General features: G+C 33.2%; 1 protein-coding gene across 2 annotated transcripts in view; it reads right to left on the reverse strand.

Moving 5' to 3' along the window:
* The window catches only part of LOC113522513 (protein obstructor-E-like), a 58,597-nt gene that overhangs the window by 14,989 nt on the left and 21,880 nt on the right, over window positions 1-21,728 (reverse strand). For both annotated transcript variants that reach the window (XM_026908216.3, XM_052898656.1), the window contains exon 2: window positions 13,457-13,514. In XM_026908216.3, coding sequence (XP_026764017.1) covers window positions 13,457-13,487 — 31 coding nt within the window. In that variant the 5' untranslated portion in view covers window positions 13,488-13,514. The remainder of the gene's footprint in view (window positions 1-13,456; window positions 13,515-21,728) is intronic.

A 21,728-nucleotide genomic window follows, 5' to 3' on the forward strand; every position in this document is an offset into this window, starting at 1 on the left:
AATAAATAAATAATTTAGAAATGTATAAAAACAATTACAAAATTAATAAAATAAAGTGACAATCTAAAAATCGATTTCTTCGGTAACATTTTTTCGATAGATGCAAATAATACTTTGTGGTGAAATATGAGCGAGACCTATGTTTAATAGAAGACGAGTTAACTCATCTATTGTGGAAATTAAATAAGCCATAAAAATTTATATGAAATTTTATACGTTCAATTATAAATCAAAATTAAAAAAAAAATACTAAGTTATTCAATTATAAGTTAAAATAAAAAAAAAAAAATAGTAAGTATAAAAATTTGATCGTTTATGGAAACGTTTGTCGGTGCTGGCAACATTAGAGTGTCTTGTCACGTATACTTCAAGTACACTTTATTTTGAATATTTAAAGTACCTACTATTAAATAGGTACTATAAAACGCAATTACTGGTAAATAGTACCTATATACTTGATTTTTATTGCCGATGATTCGATGTGGGTTGCACCACGTCATGGTCACGGCAAGACTGAAGTGATTGGTATATTTTTATGGCAACTCACGCAGTTTTTTGGTGGGTGACATTCTCACATAACGACCATTATTGTCTAGATCCATCTTAAACACACTGTATTCACGAAATTCACACTGCGTTTAAACAAATTGTCACGTGATTCAAATGTATTATTCACTGGATTCCATGCTGTCGAAAATCTTGTTGTTTTGCTTATAATCGCGTCACGTGAACTCCCAATTGTGAATTTAAAATATGTGTAAACGATGCAATAGTTTAACGCAAATGTTAGAGGTTGAAAATTTGCATTTTTGAAAAATTTGCACCCTTGTAGTATAATAAAAGTTTAAAAGTAATTAGGTACTATAAGTACTTAAAACTTTAAAAAAATTGCAGTATAATGTATAATATTGAAAGGTAGTACTTGACAAAAAAAGAAAAAAATATATAGTTTCACTTTTTTAGGCTTTAAAAAGAATGAGCATATTTTAGTGTAAATTAATAAAAACAGATTAAGATTATAATATTTATACCTACACAATTAAGACGTTTAAATTAAATGTGTCCAGTAACCGCTAACGCCTTTCACTTATAACCGATGCAATATGAGCCTGGAAAGTTTCTGTCACTTTACTTCATTATTTCCGTGTTTTCAACTATTTGAAAACGTTCGTAATCGTAAGTAGATCTTACATTTCGTAAAATAATTGCTAAAATACATCTCATTATAATAATTAATAATGTAATAATTAAGAACAATCTCGAGTTTTGCATTTTGTTTTTGTTACAATTACGAATAATGTTTAGACATATAAATCGTAATATTTTTATGTAATAAACTTATTTATTACCTAATATTTATGCAAAGTAATATACATATATGAATGGGTAGTTTTTTCTACGTTTAATTTGGGATTTTCTTTTTTAACATGTCAATTCCATAATAAATGGATAGTTTTTTTCTAGTCTCTCTAGCTAATTATTGTTAAATAATTTAATATTGGGATAAAATAAAAAGATTTTAGTTGTGGTAAAACGAGTTATTTTGTTTTAAAAACTAAACTATTAAACCGATTTTAATAAAATTTCTATGGAAAATTTTCTGTATGTATAGCATTTCAGATAAAAAAGAAAATTCCAGATCGGTTTATAACCGATGGAGTTATCAGATATGAAACATAAACAAAGTACAACTAAATTAAAAAAAAACACTTTTTTTAAGTCAGTTGAAAATGGACATATTTTAGATGATTTTATTATATTACCTGCTAAGATTGTAGCATGGAAAGATAATACAATAATAATACGGTTTCAAAGGAGTCTTCTCCCGCGAACGCTTAGGCTGTGAAATGAGCTTGACGTTTTTCCTAGAGACTACAGTATGGGATTCTTCAAAAAGGTTCTTAAGGTTTCTTCAGGGTCGGCAACGCGCACGTGACACCCCTAGTGTTGCAGGCGTCCATAGGCCACAGTGACGGTTTACCATCAGATGGGTTGTAAGTTTGTTTGCCACCTTCGTGGTATAAAAAAAAATACTACTGATATTAAGTCCTTTCATTTCGATTTACTCAACTGATTAAAACAGATAGTTTTTTTATTTAGTAGTATTTTATTACTCATTTATATTCATGACATCCTATTTTAGGTAAGTATCTCTGTTAAAAGAAAAAGTGCTAAAACAGTTAAGTGTAAATTAAATAAATTGAATGAAAATGTAGAAAATATGTGAAAATATAGAAGGATCATCTTGGTTTTAAATTAATTTACGTCTTTATCTATGTAATATTGATGCTGATGCTGTCCTGAAGCCGGTTCATCCCGCTATTGGACATCAAGACAAACAATACCGGCGCACTATTTATAATTGAATTTCACCAAGTCTGCCCAAATGAGCCATCTCGTAAGCTCCAGTTGGTCAGACGGGATTATAGCTCAAAGCCCCCTATGGGTTCGTTAAAATTTACATATACATAGTTAGTTGGTTTATTTCCTTTGTAATCATGTATACAAACTTTTGTATGTATAGGCTTAAAGAGAAGATCGTTTTTCCGGAATAAAAGTATATAAGTATGAAATATTCTACCTGTCCGAATATCCTACTGACCTCTACATGAATTATGTAATATTTCATGAGCTTTAAAACAAAAATAATGGACTTTTTTTATCTGAGCAAGTTGTAATCTTTGTAATTTGTATGTGATTAGCATATATACTCATACTTTTTTTAATCATCATCATCATCACCATACCAGCTGTTAACTGTCTACTGCAGAACATAAGCCTTAGGAGATTTTGCCAGTAGTTGCCACGCTTGCCAGGCAGATTTGTTTTTATATACATCACTATATGATAACTTTGTTTTGAATTGTTCACGGTGGTTTCCAGGGGGAACCATGTGGAGGTCGACCTAATAGGGCATATTGCTAGCAATGGGGCTATCAAACTCCTAACAATCTCTTCCCCCCCAGACACTATCAGGGTTAGGTCAGAATACATGATGCTGGCATAAATGATCGTAAAATAATGTTCGATAGAATAATACTGTTCCTACCAGTATTTTACTATGTTATCTGTACTATTAAAAAGTGAGGGTACTGGTCTTTACCGCAAAGAGCTTCTAGCTAGTTCCGCCTTCGTATACAGAGACCATACCACTAGTCGCACTGTGAATGATTCTGAGACACCAGCACCCACTGACTTCCTGTTATACATTTGAGGTTCTCTGTACATTTAGTAAAGGTACATATGTTTATAGTTGTGCTCTTTTACACAGTGTTGCCATTTGAGAACCTTTCTATGATATCAATTTGATTACATAAAGCTGTGTTGCCACTTTAATATGAAATTTTGGTTTTTATCTCCCGCTACCTGGGCCTGCGTATAATTAATAATAATGGTACGAAAAATATAAAGACAGTAGCAAATATAAAAATATTTTTTAATGCTGAAAGACATAGTCCATTTTGTAATAGTGAAGTATCTTCGGATATTTTAATTTCAGATTATTAAATCAGCTAACAATGTAAAAAAAATCCAGTTTAAACTCTGTAGTATTTCAAATGGATGGAACATGAACAATATTAGTCTATTAGTTTATTTTATTTATTTATTTCAAGTAAACAGTTACATAGACAATATATAATCTTAGTGCCGCGAAACTGCATTGCAGTTTGTCTGCAGCTTTGCGCTCTTGTACATAGTCATCTAATAAGTCAATGTAAAGAATCAATAAACAATAAGATAAAAAGAAATCTCCGTGAATATTCAAGCTATTCTTTCTTCCATCAATTCATGTCGGAAGTATTAGACAAAAGGTTATGAAGAATATAAACTATGGCACTGTCGCGATTTCACATTTCACCGCTTATTGCGAAAAACAGCTATTGTCAGCCATTGTCTGTCGAGATGAGAGTTTTTTATTTTTGTTTTCTTTTGCCCCAGATGAGATATATTCAAGGAACAACGAGAACATTCCAGCTGTAAGATCAATTGTTATTTGAATACGAGATGTGGCTAGATAGCTTTTAGTGTAAATACTTGAGTGAGACAGACGTATGCCAATGAATAATGCAGACGTAGTATTCCGAAAATAGAGATGTGATAAATTTAATAAGTATCTAATATAGAAATGATTACACAAAATCTAAAAATAAAATTTAATCAACGAAAGCTTATTTAGATATTAATACAATTTCCTTATACATTTCGATTTATTTTTAAGAACCAGATTTACTTTCTCGCCTATTTATCGTCAGAAAATACCACGAAAAGGTATACTGAAAGCTATAACAAGATTTTGATTAAGGTGCGTTCCCTTTTGTGTTGAAAACAAACAACTGAAATATGGCTTTAATAAAGGCATGCCAATAGAAATTGTGTTATATCGAAGTCCCCAGAGCCCAGTAAGGTTACCTATTGTATTGAAAATCAATTTACAAATTTTCGCGTCAGATGTTCCATAAAATAATTTAAGTACATGTGCCTATTGTTTCATGATAGAATTTGGTTATGAGTGACGATTAATTAACTGTAACAAATTTAATTATATATTAATATATAAATATTTTAGGGTATAACTATTTAGTTATATAACTATTCTAGAGCTTGTTTAATTTATGTAAAATTTTGTAGTTTAAAGTTATTAATGGTATTAGTTGTTCTTAAATATTTCTCATGTAAAGCTAGGTCCCAAAATTATATTCTATGTCTATATACGAAAACCTAGTCGCATTTAATTATGAGAAAATTTTTATTGTTTTTTATTGTCATATTTTTTTTTATAGAACAAACGCTCTTCTAAATTTTATATCTAATTTTTCCACACTAACATGTCCAGTTGTCAAGATAGTATGGGAGTCCTATTCGTTTTATCTATTTTCGATTACGTATTATTTTTTATATTGTTTTAAGACAAATTTTTTGAAATAATGTTTTTCTTTAATTGTCGATTCGTTTCTTAAGAAATAATATTTTATATTAAATGTTTCGCAAGTATAATATATTATATACTAATTCTAAAAACGAGTAATTTGACTGAAGTATATTTTTGTAGAGAATGTTCTATTAGTTTCTGGACCATCCAAGATCTTAGAGATCCTTATCATGAGGGGCGATGACGCTGATGTCAATTTTTGATAGATGATTAAGATTGTGTTGTACATAAAAAATTCCTCTCAATAGAGTGACTCAGTTTAAATATCTAGGACATATTATTACCGATGACTTGAAAGATAACGCTGACATTGAACGTGAACGCAGGGCGCTGGCTGTAAGGGGTAATATGTTGGCTCGCAGGTTTGCTCGTTGCTCGACTGAAGTCAAAATAATATTGTTCAAGGCATATTGCCAATCTTTTTACACGAGCAGCCTGTGGGTTGACTATACACAGCGGGCATACAGCGCTCTGCGTGTTCAATACAATAATGTTTTCAGGGTGTTGTTACGGCTGCCACGTTTTTGTAGTGCATCCACAATGTTTGCAGCGGCATGGACAGATGACTTCTATGCCATCAGACGCAAACGGATTGCATCTCTTTTATACCGATTGCGTGGCAGCAGTAACGGCATTCTGAGGGCATTATGTAATAAATACGATAGCCCGATCCTCTCATTGTGGGTCAAAATTATTATAGGGGCTATAAAATGAATTTTGTATTTTTTTCTCTACTAACTTAGTTTAAGTCAATTGTTACTAACAAAAATGGATCTTAGTAATCCGTAAATAAAGAAAATATTATTATTATTATAAAAAGCCGACTTCAAGTATGACAGAATTAGTTATTTTGATAGATTAAACTATGTACTAAGACGATTTCGAAAAAAAATCTTAGATTATTATACCTTTCAGATTAAAGAAAAATGTTCCAAACCAGTTCATAACTGATGGAGTTAACAGATGAGAGACACTAAAAAAAAAAAAGAATTGAATCGAGAATCTCCTTCTTTTTAAAGTTGAAAATAGAATATTAACCCTGTCAATGCTATCAGAATACGCTGGCGGGGAATCAATGTGGGATGATAGATGTTGAGGTAAATTTACTAAGAATTAACTAGGATGATTTCAAGGGGGAACTGCGGGGCGGTCGACCTCTTAATGTATATTGTAGTTACAGCCAAATCTTGTCACATTTACAATAGAAATATTAAGATTTCAGTTGGGTCTAAAACACTGCAACGCAACACACATGCCGTTTTATAAATAGACTATTAATTAAACATTCACCAGACTTGAAGGTCGTGAGAATACTATTGCTGTCTGCCGACTCCCACTCGACTATTGTCATTATTATAACAATGGGCATATAAAGCTCCTGGTTTTGAACATTTCGTAAGCGGGATGTTGCCTACGTGTAAGTAATTATACGAGACAATAGAAAACAAACGGACAGTTTAACAAATTGATAAATTAATATGATACCTTTGACGGTGTTCAGTCTTGCGGTGCGTTTGTAAATATTACGTATGGAATGACCTTCTAGTTTAAGGATTAACACCTTTTTTTGTATTGTTATTATTTTATTTATTTATTTAAATGTTTTTGTACATTCATTTATACTATAGACATTAGATTATAACAAAAATGTACCTATACAAGCAGACTTATCCCTAAAGGGATTTCTTCTAGTTAACTTTTTTATTATTATTATTATTTTTTAAACTACAAAGGTGCTAAACAAGTATACAGATTGTGGAATTGTAAGCGGTTACCGTAAGCTACAGATAATATAATATTATACTAGTATCCATAGCCTAAGGGCTTGCTTTGTGGTCCCGGCATAGAATAGGCCACCCCTTCCTTTCCCGTGGGCGTCGTCAGAGGCAACTAAAGAAATTAAATGATCGAGGAATGATCCAGCAGCGTCCTTCTTAAAGCATCACCAATAAATACGGTTGCCAATCCGCCTGCCAAGTGTGGCAACTATTGGTATAGTCCCCCAATAAGGTGAAACCTACATATGTACAGCAGTGGACAGTTAACGGCTGACATAAAGATGATGATAGCCTATGGACGCCGGTAACTCCACCCACGATCTCGGTATATGTTGGTGGAGTAACAGTGAGTGATGCCGTAACAAGTGTAGATGAGGAGAGGTCAGTTCGTCGTGACGAATTGATATCGATGATTTACATAGAAGGGAGTTAGTAACCTGGCAGAAAAGTGTTATATGGACTGCTTCTTCATTCTTAAACTTCCTCAATACTCAAAATTCCTCCCTCCCCTCTATATGTGTCGAATGCATAAGTTTGAAAAGAGATTAATACATTATTTTTGAAGAACATTTTTTTTTACAACACAGGGGGCAAACGAGCATGCGGCTCACCTGATGGTAAGTGACTACCGCCGCCCATGATCACCCACAACACCAGCGGCATTGCAGGTGTGCTGCCGGCCTTTTAAAAAGGAATATACTCTTTTCTTGAAGGTTATGTTGTCGTATCGGTTCGGAAATACTGCTGCTGGAAGTTGATTCCAAAGAATGGTTGTGCGTGGAAGAAAGTGCCTTGAAAAACGCACGGTGGAAGACCGCCACTCGTCCAGATGATTGGGATGAAACTTTAGTTTGTGGCAGGTTGTACGGTGGTGAAAATTAGCAGCAGGTATCAATCCGAACAATTCCTCAGAACACTCCTCATGATAAATTCGGTAGAAGATGCACAGAGATGCAACATCTCTGCGCAGTTTCAGTGGGTCAAGTCGGACAGTAAGGCGTTGACTATCGATAATTCGAGCCGCCCGACTACTACTACTTTTAGTCTCTAGGGAAATTTTTGATACACAATATTTTACTGATCTAAGTGTTATCTTGAGGAAGTCCATATCACTGGTTATTCGATTACAATTATTTTGTTTAATTTCGCCACTATTACTATATGTATGACTTCCAACACTCGATCATTGGCCATTATTATCACTACCAGTAAATATAAATGTAAATAATATTAGCACTTCAGCTGCCCGCTAACGAAACGCTTTCTTACTGTACTGGGTTGACTGGAAGAGATCTCTGTCAGAGATAAGTCCACCCTTGCTCACGACATTTATAAATAGATTATTTTATATGTAACTTACAAATGCAATAAAGAATATATAAATTTCACAACCTTTTATATTAGCCATCAATAATATATTAGCCATCAATAGCACGTAAGTCAATAGAGAACTTATACCACAATGTAAGCTTTCCCGGGATGTAACTTCTCTGAAATCACACTGTATTTATACAAGGTGTAAGGCTGAATTTTCTATCAATTAAACATAGATAGAGAATTTACGTTCCTCCCAATTCGCTTATAAATTTTCTTGAAAAGAAAAATAAAATGCTTCATTATTAAGCAGCAGTAATCCGTGATTGCGAATATATCGAGTCTTATCGCTCTTTTACCAAAAAAAATTTTAGAATCGACAATAATTTTATTTATTTAAATAACTTTATTGGTTAAAATAAAATAACGTACAAAAGGCGGACTTAATGCTAGTAGCATACTCCACTAATCGACCTTTGGGATGAACAATGAATTACGAACGCAATACTTCATTATAGGGATAGGTAAAGAAAATAGCAACTAATATCAGAGAGAGACTTTGTACAAAAGTCGATTGCTTAGGTACCTCTGTCCCATTCGTGTTTCAACCGTGAAGCAGTTGTGTTTGCATGGCTGTGTTTCGGTTTGAAGGGTGGGATATGGCGTGAATTTACTGGGTACAGAGGAATAACATCTGAGTCCTCAGGAATGGCAGCGTAAGGGGGGTATCATGGGCGAAACAGTATACTCTGTTATGTCCATGGTACTGCTCATGTCTATAGGCGACGGTTACCACTTTCCATCAGGTGGGCCGTTAGCTTGTTTGCCATTCTAAGTTGTATAAAAAATAAAAAAATAAAAATGTATACCTATAAAAATACATACATAAATATAAAGAAATATGCATATGTACCTAAACAACTAAATAGATATATAAAATATAAATAAAAAAGTATAAACGCTGATGATTAACTACTATTGTTGTAATGACTTCATAAGTTAAGAGATAATAACAAAGAAAATTATTGGACAGATGTCGATGGAAATTGTTGGACAATATTTTTTATTTTTCATTTTTTAACACGACAAGAATGGAAATTGCTGGTTTGATTTCAATGTATAAAATAAAAGCCATCAACGTGTCTTTCATACTGTATTAAATCTTTTTTGTGAATCAAAATGTACTTTTATATGCAGTTGACTGTTTTTTTAATACAATATTCTTGTATACTGTGTATTTAGGGCTAGACATTCAACATTGAAGTTTCCGCGGTAGACAAATAGGACCGCTATCAATAATCAAGATCAACCCTTGGGAGAAACGAACCTCTTATAACAAAGACCCAGTTGGAACACAATAGGAAAGTAATTTTTTATTGTTTCTTGATGAATTTCATTCTTGGAATCTAAGTAAAATATATTATTAAAAAAACTTTTTCCTCTATTAAATATTAATGAAATAAAATACAGATATGCATAAGTTAACAATAAATAACTAAGAGTAAATACCTATGTATAATAAATAGGTTTATACGTAAAAACTCTTCCTTTCTCGTGGGCGTCGTAAAAGGCGACTCAGGGAACTTAGTGGTCAAGGAATGGGCAGCAACGCCCCACTTAAAACATCACCAAAGTCTCACTGCGATTGTCAATCCGTCTGTTAAGCGTGAAAACCTTTGACAAACCCCCCCCCAAATAGGGGGAGGCCTATGTTTTTTTTAAGAGACGCCACAATTGACGCTCGCGTCGCCACGCCGCGAGACTCCGGTCTCGGACTCGGAGCCGCCGCGAGAGTGACGGCTGAAGGGGGAGGCCTATGTTCAGCAGTGGACAGTTAACGGATGATAAGAGGATATGAAAATTTCGCACTTTTCTCTGCTTACTCCTTAAGAACAATGGCGGGTAAATTGTTAAAAAATTTAATGCAAACAATTAACTTAATTCTACTTCTTAAGGGTGGACAACATATAGAAACATACAATATACACAGTTACAATATCTATGCATATATTGGGCCAATAACAGATATATTAAATATTGGTTATCCAATATATAAATAAATACTAATGAATAAATAAATATAATATTAATAGTAGCTGTTAATAATTTATCTATTATCTATACTTGATGCTTTGAAAAGCTAACAACAATCTTGCAAATGAGAAATAAACGTTTAAAAAACGAACACAATGACTGCGATTTGCAACATAGACGATCCATTAACCTTTTTATAACATAACAACAGCAGTATTCAGTTTACAGTGTAACGCTACGTTGTAAAATGTTTTTTTTTCCCCTTACATTAACTTGATTAGTTAGTAACGAAATGGACAGTATTAAGTTAGTAGCTATCCAGAACTGACGCGATATTGGCCAATAAAGTTTAACGATCCTCTTTAATGAATATTGATTGTTAAGATTTAAATACTAATTATTATCTTAATTGTGAACAGTTTGTCACATATTTGGAATACAGAATTACGATATGTGTACCTGTGTGTATGTGTGTGTGTGTATGTAGGGGTTGAAAACAATAATTGTTTAGATTTAAATACTAATTTGTCTTAATTGTGAACAGTTTGTCACATATTTGGAATACAGAATTGCGATATGCGTACATGTGAGTATGTGTGTGTGTATGTGTGTATGTAGGGGTTGAAAACAATGGTATACACCGTTATGTTTATAGTATTATTCATGAATATAGGTAACGGTTGCCACTTTCTGTCAGGCGAAATGGGTCGCCAGCTTGTTAGTCATTCTAAGTGGCATAAAAAATATTGTAGTAAAGTCATGTAGTGTATGTAAGTTATATATGTATATACATTTAAATAAAAATAAGTTGGCAAATATACTGGTCGTCCACAGTTTGTTTGCCCTTGTAAGTTGCATAAAGGAAAAAAATGAAATTGCGGGGCAGTAAATTTTTTTTTAAATTTGGCACTTTGGCTGTGTTGTCAAATGACGACAGATCGAAGTGTTTATTCAAATTTATATTTTATTTTATATTTTAATTTTTTATTTTACATTACATCTCATCATTATCATATCAGCCTTTGACAGTTCATTGCTAAACGTAAGCCTCCCTCTTATTGCGGTTGCCAATCCTTCTAAAAAGCGTGGCAACTTTTTTTTATACAACTTAGAATGGCAAACAAGCTAACGGCCCACCTGATGGAAAGTGGGAACCGTCGCCTATAGACATGAGTAGTAAACATGGACATAACAGAGTATACTGTTCTGCCCATGATACCCCCCATGCGTTGCCATTCCTGAGGACTCAGGTGTTATTCCTCTGTACACAGTAAATTCACTACTGGTAAAACCTCTCCAAAGAGGAAGCTTATGTTCATCCGTGGACATTTATCGGCTGATATGATGACCAGAATCCAATGACTCTACCGTTATAACTTGAATTAATTTATTGTAAACGCCGTTAGCTTTTCTCATCACTAGACTGTTAATTGAAAATTTAAAATAACACATTTTTTTTTATATCAGCCAGATTCAAATTTAAGACCTTTGAGCTCTAATTGATGTTCCGTTAAGAAGAACAGAGTTGGCTAAGCAAGCTTTCCTCTCTCTTGCATTGAAATTACTGAATAATGTTTTGAGCTGATATCCGCAATTAGACGTGTTTCCCTCCAACTTGCTGAAGTTTTTTCAGATGATCACAGAATTTATGTTGAGAGAATTAAGATATAGATGTTATTTATTTACTAGAAGGAGATTTGGTACAAAAGTCGTTTCCTTGGGCACCTCTGTTCCATTCGTGTTTCTACCGTGAAGCAGTTGTGTTTGCATGGCTGTGTTTCGGTTTGAAGGGTGGGATATGGCAGAATTTACAGGGTACAGAGAAATAACACCTGAGTCCTCAGGAATGGCAACGCATGAAAGGTATCATAGGCGAAACAGTATACTCTGTTATGTCCATGGTACTGCTCATGTCTATAGGCGACGATTACCACTTTCTATCAGGTGGGCCGTCAGCTTGTTTACCATTCTAAGTTGTATAAATAAAACCATATTTCTATTATTGTTATGTTGTGATTTAAATCTAATTAATGTTATTCCATTTAATTAAACATATGTGTTATTGTATTGATTATTTCCTGAGTGAGCGTATTAGGAGAATGTAAAGCTTTTTTTAAGTATATTAAAATAAGTGTAGGAGTTTTAGTTTTTTTTTAATTTATTATTACATTCAAAGATGCTTTTACAACTAAATAACTCTCGCAATAAGCCGTTAAAACATCATCTCATATCAGTAAAACGGAGTTGTAAAAATTCTAAAGGGACGGCCCTTATCCGTCTAATAATATCTATAATAATATCCGTCTGTTTGTAATTACAACAGAGTGCTGCGTTTTGATCCATTAATAAACTTTGCCTATTAAAGCTACTAATCGTTTGATAACATTTGGTTTCCTTTCACATTTTAATTATGTCTTAGTGGCTAATGTAAAATGAACTTAATACAGTCTATTGAACCTACAGAATTGTACAAATAGTAAATCTTTATATCTTTCCATTGATATAATAATGAACAAAAAAAAAAAATACAAATTTAAAAAGGTAACTCCATTAATAGAAGGGGAAAAAGGGATTGTTAGTGATGGAGACTGAGAATCCCATTGCTAGCAATATACCCAACCAGGTCGACCTCCTCGCGGTTCTCCCTGGAAACTATCATGGTTAATTCCTGATGAATTCATCATGATGGGCTAACTGGCCTGTTTTCATTCTCATCTATCACCCTTCACTGGTGCTCCGCCAGCGTATCCCGTTAGCGCGGGCGGGGTTACCATACCATTTTCATCCATCAAAAAAAAACTCCATTAATTGAGGAAATTGTACAATATGAGATGGGGAAGGACATAGGACACATCGGAATCTACCTTTTTTATTTAGGACTAGCTGTTGCCCGCAACTTCGTCCGCGTTTCCGTCATTTTTCGTAAAATAAGTAGCCTATGTCCATCCTCACGGTTCAGTGGTTTTGATGTAACAGATACATTTCCCTTCACTGCTCTGCTCCTATTGTGGTAGCGTGATGAAAAGTATACTATAACCTGCCCAGGAGTATGAAGAATAATTGTACCAAGGTTCGTTAAAATCCGTCGAGTAGTTTTTGTTTTTATAACAAACGTACAGACAGACAGACAAAAATTTTACTGATTGCATTTTTGGCATCAGTATCTATCACTAATCACCCCCTGATAGTTATTTTGGAAATATATTTCATGTACAGAATTGACCTCTCTACAGATTTATTATAAGTATAGATTTTTTTTGTCGTTTATGGATCTATACTAGCTTTGATATTTTATGTTTTTTGTTTGCGTCTAGGACTTCATAAAAACGTTCTCTTAGGTAGAGGAATATTTCCGAAGCACAAAATAAAATAAAAAATATTAAATTACATAGAAACTCACCGATTAAGCTCGTCCAACGTCGTCCCGACATGTTTTGCTTGGGGTGCTCTGGTAAATACTGTAACAAGAGGGTTGGTTGATATTGAAATTGCTTATAAATTGGACTATTGGTCGTTACTATATTGATAAACTATTAAAGTATTAAAAATCAATTTTTCCATACTAGAAATATAAAACTTTTGCTTGCTAGATATCTAGAGTTGTTTTACTTTTATTTTCTAGAACGAAGAAAATATTTTACGTTGGTATAAGAAGTTGTTTATATGTTTATTTGTTATTTTTTCCTTTGCTGAAACACTTGCTTAGATTAGGTACACAGATGGCGCTATAGGTTATAGGTTCTTTACATGATATTTTTGTATATCATAAATCCTACTTAATATTATATTATAAATGCGAAAATTTGTAACGATGGATAGATATTTGTTACTCTTTCTCATAAATATTATTGAACGGATTTGATAGAACTTTGGTTTACAGATAGGTTATATCATAAATTAGTACTAACGGTATTTTATGTGGGGAGGAGAGACCAGAGGGAGACTTTGTGCAAAAGTCGATTGCTTGGGTACCTTTGTCCCATTCGTGTTTCTGTCGTGAAACAGTTGTGTTTGCATGGCTGTGTTTCGGTTTGAAGGGTGAATTTACAGGGTACAGAGGAATAACACCTGAGTCCTCAGGAATGGCAACGCATGGGGGGTATCATGGGTGGAACAGTATACTCTGTTATGTCCATGGTATTGCTCATGTCTATAGGAGACGGTTACCACTTTCCATCAGGTGGGCCGTCAGCTTGTTTGCCATTCTAAGTTGTATAAAAAAATGTATTGATTCACTCGGGCGAAGCTGCATGATACAGCCAGTATGTTATAAATATGAAAAAAAAATGTGTAAATATGATAGTAAGCTTATAATACGTAAAGATTTTCCTGTTCAAGTAGCGAGGCTCTTCTACTTCAGCAATCCACTTCAATGGAATATCTGTAGTTTATAAAGTACAATATTAAAAAAAAAATAACAAAGAAGCTATTCTTAACTGGGTCAGGATGCAGCTATTTATTTTTGCTTCACTTATTAAAGTAAACTGCTTCTCTATAAGAGACTTGGAATTACAACATTGTTTTGTAGGTTATTTTGCTGATACTACGGAAATGAGGTTTTATTACTTTTTTATTTATTTAATTTATAATAATATTTTAAGTATATGTGTTTAATTTCAAAAATTTAATAGGTAATAATATTAAAAGTGATAATAATTTAGTACTTTAGTTATCTTTATTTATTTATTAAAAAAAAGATCCAAGATTCACCTTCCTATATAAAAGTTACGGCCAAAAATGAATTGAATTAAAATTAAAAGAAATAAGTAATTATTGTGAAGTAATACATGAACGGAGTTGATTATTTGCCGTAAAAATGAAACTATGTACCAGAGAGAGACTTTGTACAAAAGTCGATTGCTTGGGTACCTCTGTCCCATTCGTGTTTCAACGGTAAAGCAGTTGTGTTTGTATGTTTCGGTTTGATGGGTGGGATATGGCGTGAATTTACTGGGTACGGAGGAATAACACCTGAGTCCTCAGGAATGGCAACGCATGGGGGGTATCATGGGCGAAACACTATACTCTGTTATGTCCATGGTACTGCTCATGTCTATAGGCGACGGTTACCACTTTTCATCAGGTGGGCCGTCAGCTAGTTTGCTATTCTGTTGTATAAAAAAAAGTGTATAGAAAAATCATAAATAGGTACATTTTGTTTGTACAATTTTTATTGGATGGTTAGAAATGAGTGTATAATTTGGTAAAAACGCTCCATTTTAATTTTTAAATTAAAAAATATGTATTCTAATTTTAAATTCAAATTCAAATCATCTTTATTCAAATAGACTTGTTTACAAGCACATTTTAAATCGTTATTTTTTAAATCTACTGCAGCGTTCACAAAGTTGTTATCTGTTGAGAAGAGTCCGCAAGAAACTCAACAGTTACGTTTAAATCTTGATTGATTAATATTGATATATTTATCATTAATTTAATTTTTAGGAATAACACCTGAGTCCTCAGGAATGGCAATGCATGGGGGGTATCATGGGCAAAACAGTATACTCTGTTATGTCCATGGTACTGCTCATGTTTATAGGCGACGGTTACCACTTTCCATCAGGTGGGCCGTCAGCTTGTTTGTCATTCTAAGTTGTATAAAAAAAATCAATTAGGTAGGTAAGGATAAAGGTATTATTATTATTGAGAGACGGACTTTTTCAGGCAGAAAAACCTGTGACACTGCGACCTTTCTACGATCTTTTGTGCTCGCCCTTTTTTAAATTCGCTGCTAATTTCTGTCAGTGATAGGAATTTTAAGATGTTCTTAGTAGCGATGTCTTTTGTCTTCTCAGTATTTAAAGTGTATTTTCCAAAGGAGATATATCGTTTATGTATAAGTAGGTACCTTAATACCTCTAGTATTAAGGTAGGTATATAGACAGATTAGGCAAGCAGTATACTAATATTGTAGCATAAAAATCCTCAAACTGCAAAGAATTCCAAACCGATGTCACATTCAAGATTACATTTATAGTACTTTTACAGTAACTGGTACATTTTTACTTTTGGCCACATTGATACAAATAAATACAGAAAAAAACCCTTTTATATATATTTTTTTTCTGTAGTGGCATAAATGATTCCTTTTTAAGCCTCTGAAAACTTGACAGGAATAATTTCCTTTGCGCGGTAAGTCGACCGTTTTACTTTGTAGCCACTGGTATTTGCACTCTTAGAAATATATGTATCAACCCTTCTCAAAATTGGTAAAATGTGTTTTATTGAAATATCGCCCCAAAAAAAGGAATAAGCTTCACAACCTTTTTTATGCAATTCGAACTAGTTATCATCGTTTATACATAGATATGAACAGTACCATGGGTATTATAATACTTATACAACCAGAGGGAGACCTGATAGCAATATTCTCTATATTGCTAGCAATGGTCTAGTTAGAACCCATTACTGACAATCCCTTTTCCCTCGACTAACAAGGTGTTATGCTCCAGTATCCTGTAACTTCATTGATACACCTCAATTTTTAAACCGAAACAATATGCAAGTACGGATGCTTTACTGAAGAAACACGAGCAGGACAGTTATTCAAGAGGGTATACAGTCGCCCCTTGATAATAAAATAAAAATTATTTGTCAAGACTTTTTTGGCTTCGGCTTTTTAGGGTATCCATTAACCATTTTCAAGTTTAATTAAAAAGCAGAGAAATCGACGCGGATCCAAACAGGAATATGAGTATAGTGGCAGAAAATTTTGGGATAGGATTACAGGATCAAGACAGTTGGAAGAGAAAATAAATTAATATAGTAAATGAATATATATTTATATTATATTGTTTAAGAAAAAGGTGTTAATAGCTCCTCTTTTTTAAGTCGGTATTTCACTAAAATTCATTTTGCTAATTTTGAGTTAGGTCAGTTATATATAATATTAATTTATTTAACGTGCTAGGATTAACTTTGATTAAAAACTAGCTTGCTGCTACAGTAACCGCTTACCATTAGGTGAGCCGTATACTTTTTTGCCACGTCTATGATATAAAAAAAGTATTTTTCCGTAAAAAAATACTAAAGTGAAATTTGTATAAAAATCCGTTGCATGCATTGTGGATCGCTAGGATCTACACCGATTAAAAGATTGCATTACATTTATATATCCGTAAAAAATCGTCATAAAAAATATTGATGCAAACCTGTTTTAAAAATAAGCGAAGAAACAAGTCCGCTTCTATTTGATACTATTTAAAAGATTATCTAACATTTGTAATATTAGAAAAAAAAATCAAACAAGTTTAAGTTTAATTATGTTTGGAAATAAGTAATAAATTACAACGTTCGTAGGTACTTGTAACTTCCATCAATATAGCCCGTCAACAGCATAGTTTAAATATTATGTTCTCAACTTTGTAATGTAGGTTTTATGTCTATTCCAATATTCAAGTCAATTTACGACTATAATTAAATCGTAGATAGGTACGTTCACTTCATTATTATTGGGCTTGTTATAAAACAAAGAAGCGTGCAATCTTTTATGGAAATGTAAACTGTAACGTTGTGTTTAAAACTTAAGAGTACCAAAGTTTGCTTGAGCACCTCTGTCCTGTGTTTCGGTTTGAAGGGTAGGCATATGGCAGTGAATTTACAGGTTACAGAGGAATAACACCCGAATCTACAAAATATGTTAATATTTATTAAAAAAAAAAAACAATTAATTTGCTCTTTTTAATCAAAGTGGCCATTATTCTTTTTCTTAGAAAAAAAAATACAATAATTAAAAAATTAAATTAAAATTATTGAAAAAAAGAACAACCTGTGTTTGTATAAATAAAATTACATAATAATATGTATGTATATAGCATAGCACTATATATTACTAGGCATCTACATGCCTTGTACCGTGAAGTGTTATTAATAAAGATACAGGTTGTTCTTTTATTTAAGAATTTTAATTTTTTTTTTAATAGGCAACAAGCCAGTCAAGTCAGTGATTTAGTCAAATCATCAAAAGGCTATTAACACAATTTTATTAGGTTTGCACTATAACATATAACATTTTGTTGTTTTTAATTTTGTTATTGATATATAACTGAAAAATATAAATATGTGAATCTAATTACTTCACCGTATGAGAATGTTACCTCTTTTTTTGCCTTTTTTATTTACTCCCTTATTATATTATAAAAACAACAATAATAGTTAAAATAGGACTGGAAACGGTTTATATCCAGAGCCAGGGGATTACAGATATCTTAAACCGCGGGATATCGTTAAGGTAGCACATAGGATCTATGATATGATGGCGTAAGACAGGGGGAGGCACAAATGGTCGACGTGCAACGGCTTAGCTGACCCCATATGCGAATATAAGATAAAATAGGTTTGTAGGTTTTACAAATCTACTACTACAACCAGAGGGAGACTTTGTATAAAAGTCGATTGCTTGGGTACCTCTGTCCCATTCGTGTTTCAACTGTGAAGCAGTTGTTTGCATGGCTGTGTTTCGTTTTGAAGGGTGGGATATGGCGTGAATTTACTGGGTACAGAGGAATAACACCTGAGTCTTCAGGAATGGCAACGCATGGGGGGTATCATGGGCGAATCAGTATACTCTGTTAAGTCCATGGTACTGCTCATATCTATAGGCGACGGTTACCACTTTCCATCAGGTGGGCCGTCAGCTTGTTTGCCATTCTAAGTTGTATAAAAAAAATACAAACCTACCTGTTTTCTATGCTTTATTGATATATAACTGGAATATATAACTTTAACGGAGCATCAGTGAAGGGTGATAGATGAGAATGAAAACAGGCCAGTTAGCCCATCATGATGAATTCATCAGGAATTAACCATGATAGTTTCCAGGGAGAACCGCGTGGTGGTCGACCTGGTTGGGTATATTGCTAGCAATGGGATTCTCAGTCTCCATTATTAACAATCCCTTTCCCCCCTATTTATAAATGTTTCGTTTCATATATCCGAACGTTTTATTGGACATTTATTTACTGGGTGAATTTACTGAGTACAGAGGAATAACACCCGAGTCCTCAGGAATGGCAACGCATGGGGAGTATCATGGGCGAAAGAGTACACTCTGTTATGTCCATGGTACTGCTCATGTCTATAGGCGACGGTTACCACTTTCCATCAGGTGGGCCGTCAGCTTGTTTGCCATTCTAAGTTGTATAAATAAAAAAAATATATACTTTTGCAATCATTAAAATATGTCTACAGGGCGGGCTTAATGGTATAAAGTTACGGACATTGTTGCTAGAATGTACTTAAATTATAGTTGCCCAAGAGTCTACGAGCATCATCATCAATCACCGTCTATTACTGAACGTGGATCTTATGTATGATGATTGCTGCATAAGTCACGGATTAGTTAGTAACCATAGTTAATATGTTTCATCTCGTTTTGTTAATTCTTTTTTTTTATACGACTTAGAATGGCAAACAAGCTGACGGCCCACCTGATGGAAAGTGGTAACCGTCGCCTATAGACATGAGCAGTACCATGGACATAACAGAGTGTACTCTTTCGCCCATGATACTCCCCATGCGTTGCCATTCCTGAGGACTCAGGTGTTATTCCTCTGTACTCAGTAAATTCACCCAGTAAATAAATGTCCAATAAAACGTTCGGATATATGAAACGAAACATTTATAAATAGGGGGGAAAGGGATTGTTAATAATGGAGACTGAGAATCCCATTGCTAGCAATATACCCAACCAGGTCGACCACCACGCGGTTCTCCCTGGAAACTATCATGGTTAATTCCTGATGAATTCATCATGATGGGCTAACTGGCCTGTTTTCATTCTCATCTATCACCCTTCACTGATGCTCCGTTAAAGTTATATATTCCAGTTATATATCAATAAAGCATAGAAAACAGGTAGGTTTGTATTTTTTTTATACAACTTAGAATGGCAAACAAGCTGACGGCCCACCTGATGGAAAGTGGTAACCGTCGCCTATAGATATGAAAAACTTAACAGATATACTGATTCGCCCATGATACCCCCCATGCGTTGCCATTCCTGAAGACTCAGGTGTTATTCCTCTGTACCCAGTAAATTCACGCCATATCCCACCCTTCAAAACGAAACACAGCCATGCAAACAACTGCTTCACAGTTGAAACAAATGGGACAGAACCCAAGCAATCGACTTTTATGGCTGGTTGTAGTAGTAGATTTGTAAAACCTACAAACCTATTTTATCTTATATTCGCATATGGGGTCAGACCGTTGCACGTCGACCATTTGTGCCTCCCCTGTCTTACGCCATCATATCATAGATCCTATGTGCTACCTTAACGATATCCCGCGGTTTAAGATATCTGAATCCCCTGGCTCTGGATATAAACGTTTCCAGTCCTATTTTAACTATTATTGTTGTTTTTATAATATAATAAGGGAGTAAATAAAAAAGGCAAAAAAAGAGGTAACATTCTCATTTTGGTGAAGTAATTAGATTCACATATTTATATTTTTCAGTTATATATCAATAACAAAATTAAAAACAACAAAATGTTATATGTTATAGTGCAAACCTAATAAAATTGTGTTAATAGCCTTTTGATGATTTGACTAAATCACTGACTTGACTAGCTTGTTGCCTATTAAAAAAAAAAAATTAAAATTCTTAAATAAAAGAACAACCTGTATCTTTATTAATAACACTTCACGGTACAAGGCATGTAGATGCCTAGTAATATATAGTGCTATGCTATATACATACATATTATTATGTAATTTTATTTATACAAACACAGGTTGTTCTTTTTTTCAATAATTTTAATTTAATTTTTTAATTATTGTATTTTTTTTTTCTAAGAAAAAGAATAATGGCCACTTTGATTAAAAAGAGCAAATTAATTGTTTTTTTTTTTTAATAAATATTAACATATTTTGTAGATTCGGGTGTTATTCCTCTGTAACCTGTAAATTCACTGCCATATGCCTACCCTTCAAACCGAAACACAGGACAGAGGTGCTAGCAATATATCTTAAGTTTTAAACACAACGTTACAGTTTACATTTCCATAAAAGATTGCACGCTTCTTTGTTTTATAACAAAATAATAATGAAGTGAACGTACCTATCTACGATTTAATTATAGTCGTAAATTGACTTGAATATTGGAATAGACATAAAACCTACATTACAAAGTTGAGAACATAATATTTAAACTATGCTGTTGACGGGCTATATTGATGGAAGTTACAAGTACCTACGTACGTTGTAATTTATTACTTATTTCCAAATATAATTAAACTTAAACTTGTTTGATATATTTTTTTTTCCAATATTACAAATGTTAGATAATCTTTTAAATAGTATCAATTAGAAGCGGACTTGTTTCTCCGCTTATTTTTAAAACAGGTTTGCATCAATATTTTTTATGACGATTTTTTACGGATATATAAATGTAATGCAATCTTTTAATCAGTGTAGATCCTAGCGATCCACAATGCATGCAACGGATTTTTATACAAATTTCACTTTAGTATTTTTTTACGGAAAAATACTTTTTTTATATCATAGACGTGGCAAAAAAGTATACGGCTCACCTAATGGTAAGCGGTTACTGTAGCAGCAAGCTAGTTTTTAATCAAAGTTAATCCTAGCACGTTAAATAAATTAATATTATATATAACTGACCTAACTCAAAATTAGCAAAATGAATTTTAGTGAAATACCGACTT

This window comes from Galleria mellonella, unplaced genomic scaffold (assembly GCF_026898425.1).
Source record: "Galleria mellonella isolate WM207_F2 unplaced genomic scaffold, CSIRO_AGI_GalMel_v1 utg515, whole genome shotgun sequence".
In the NCBI taxonomy this organism is placed as follows: domain Eukaryota; kingdom Metazoa; phylum Arthropoda; class Insecta; order Lepidoptera; family Pyralidae; genus Galleria; species Galleria mellonella.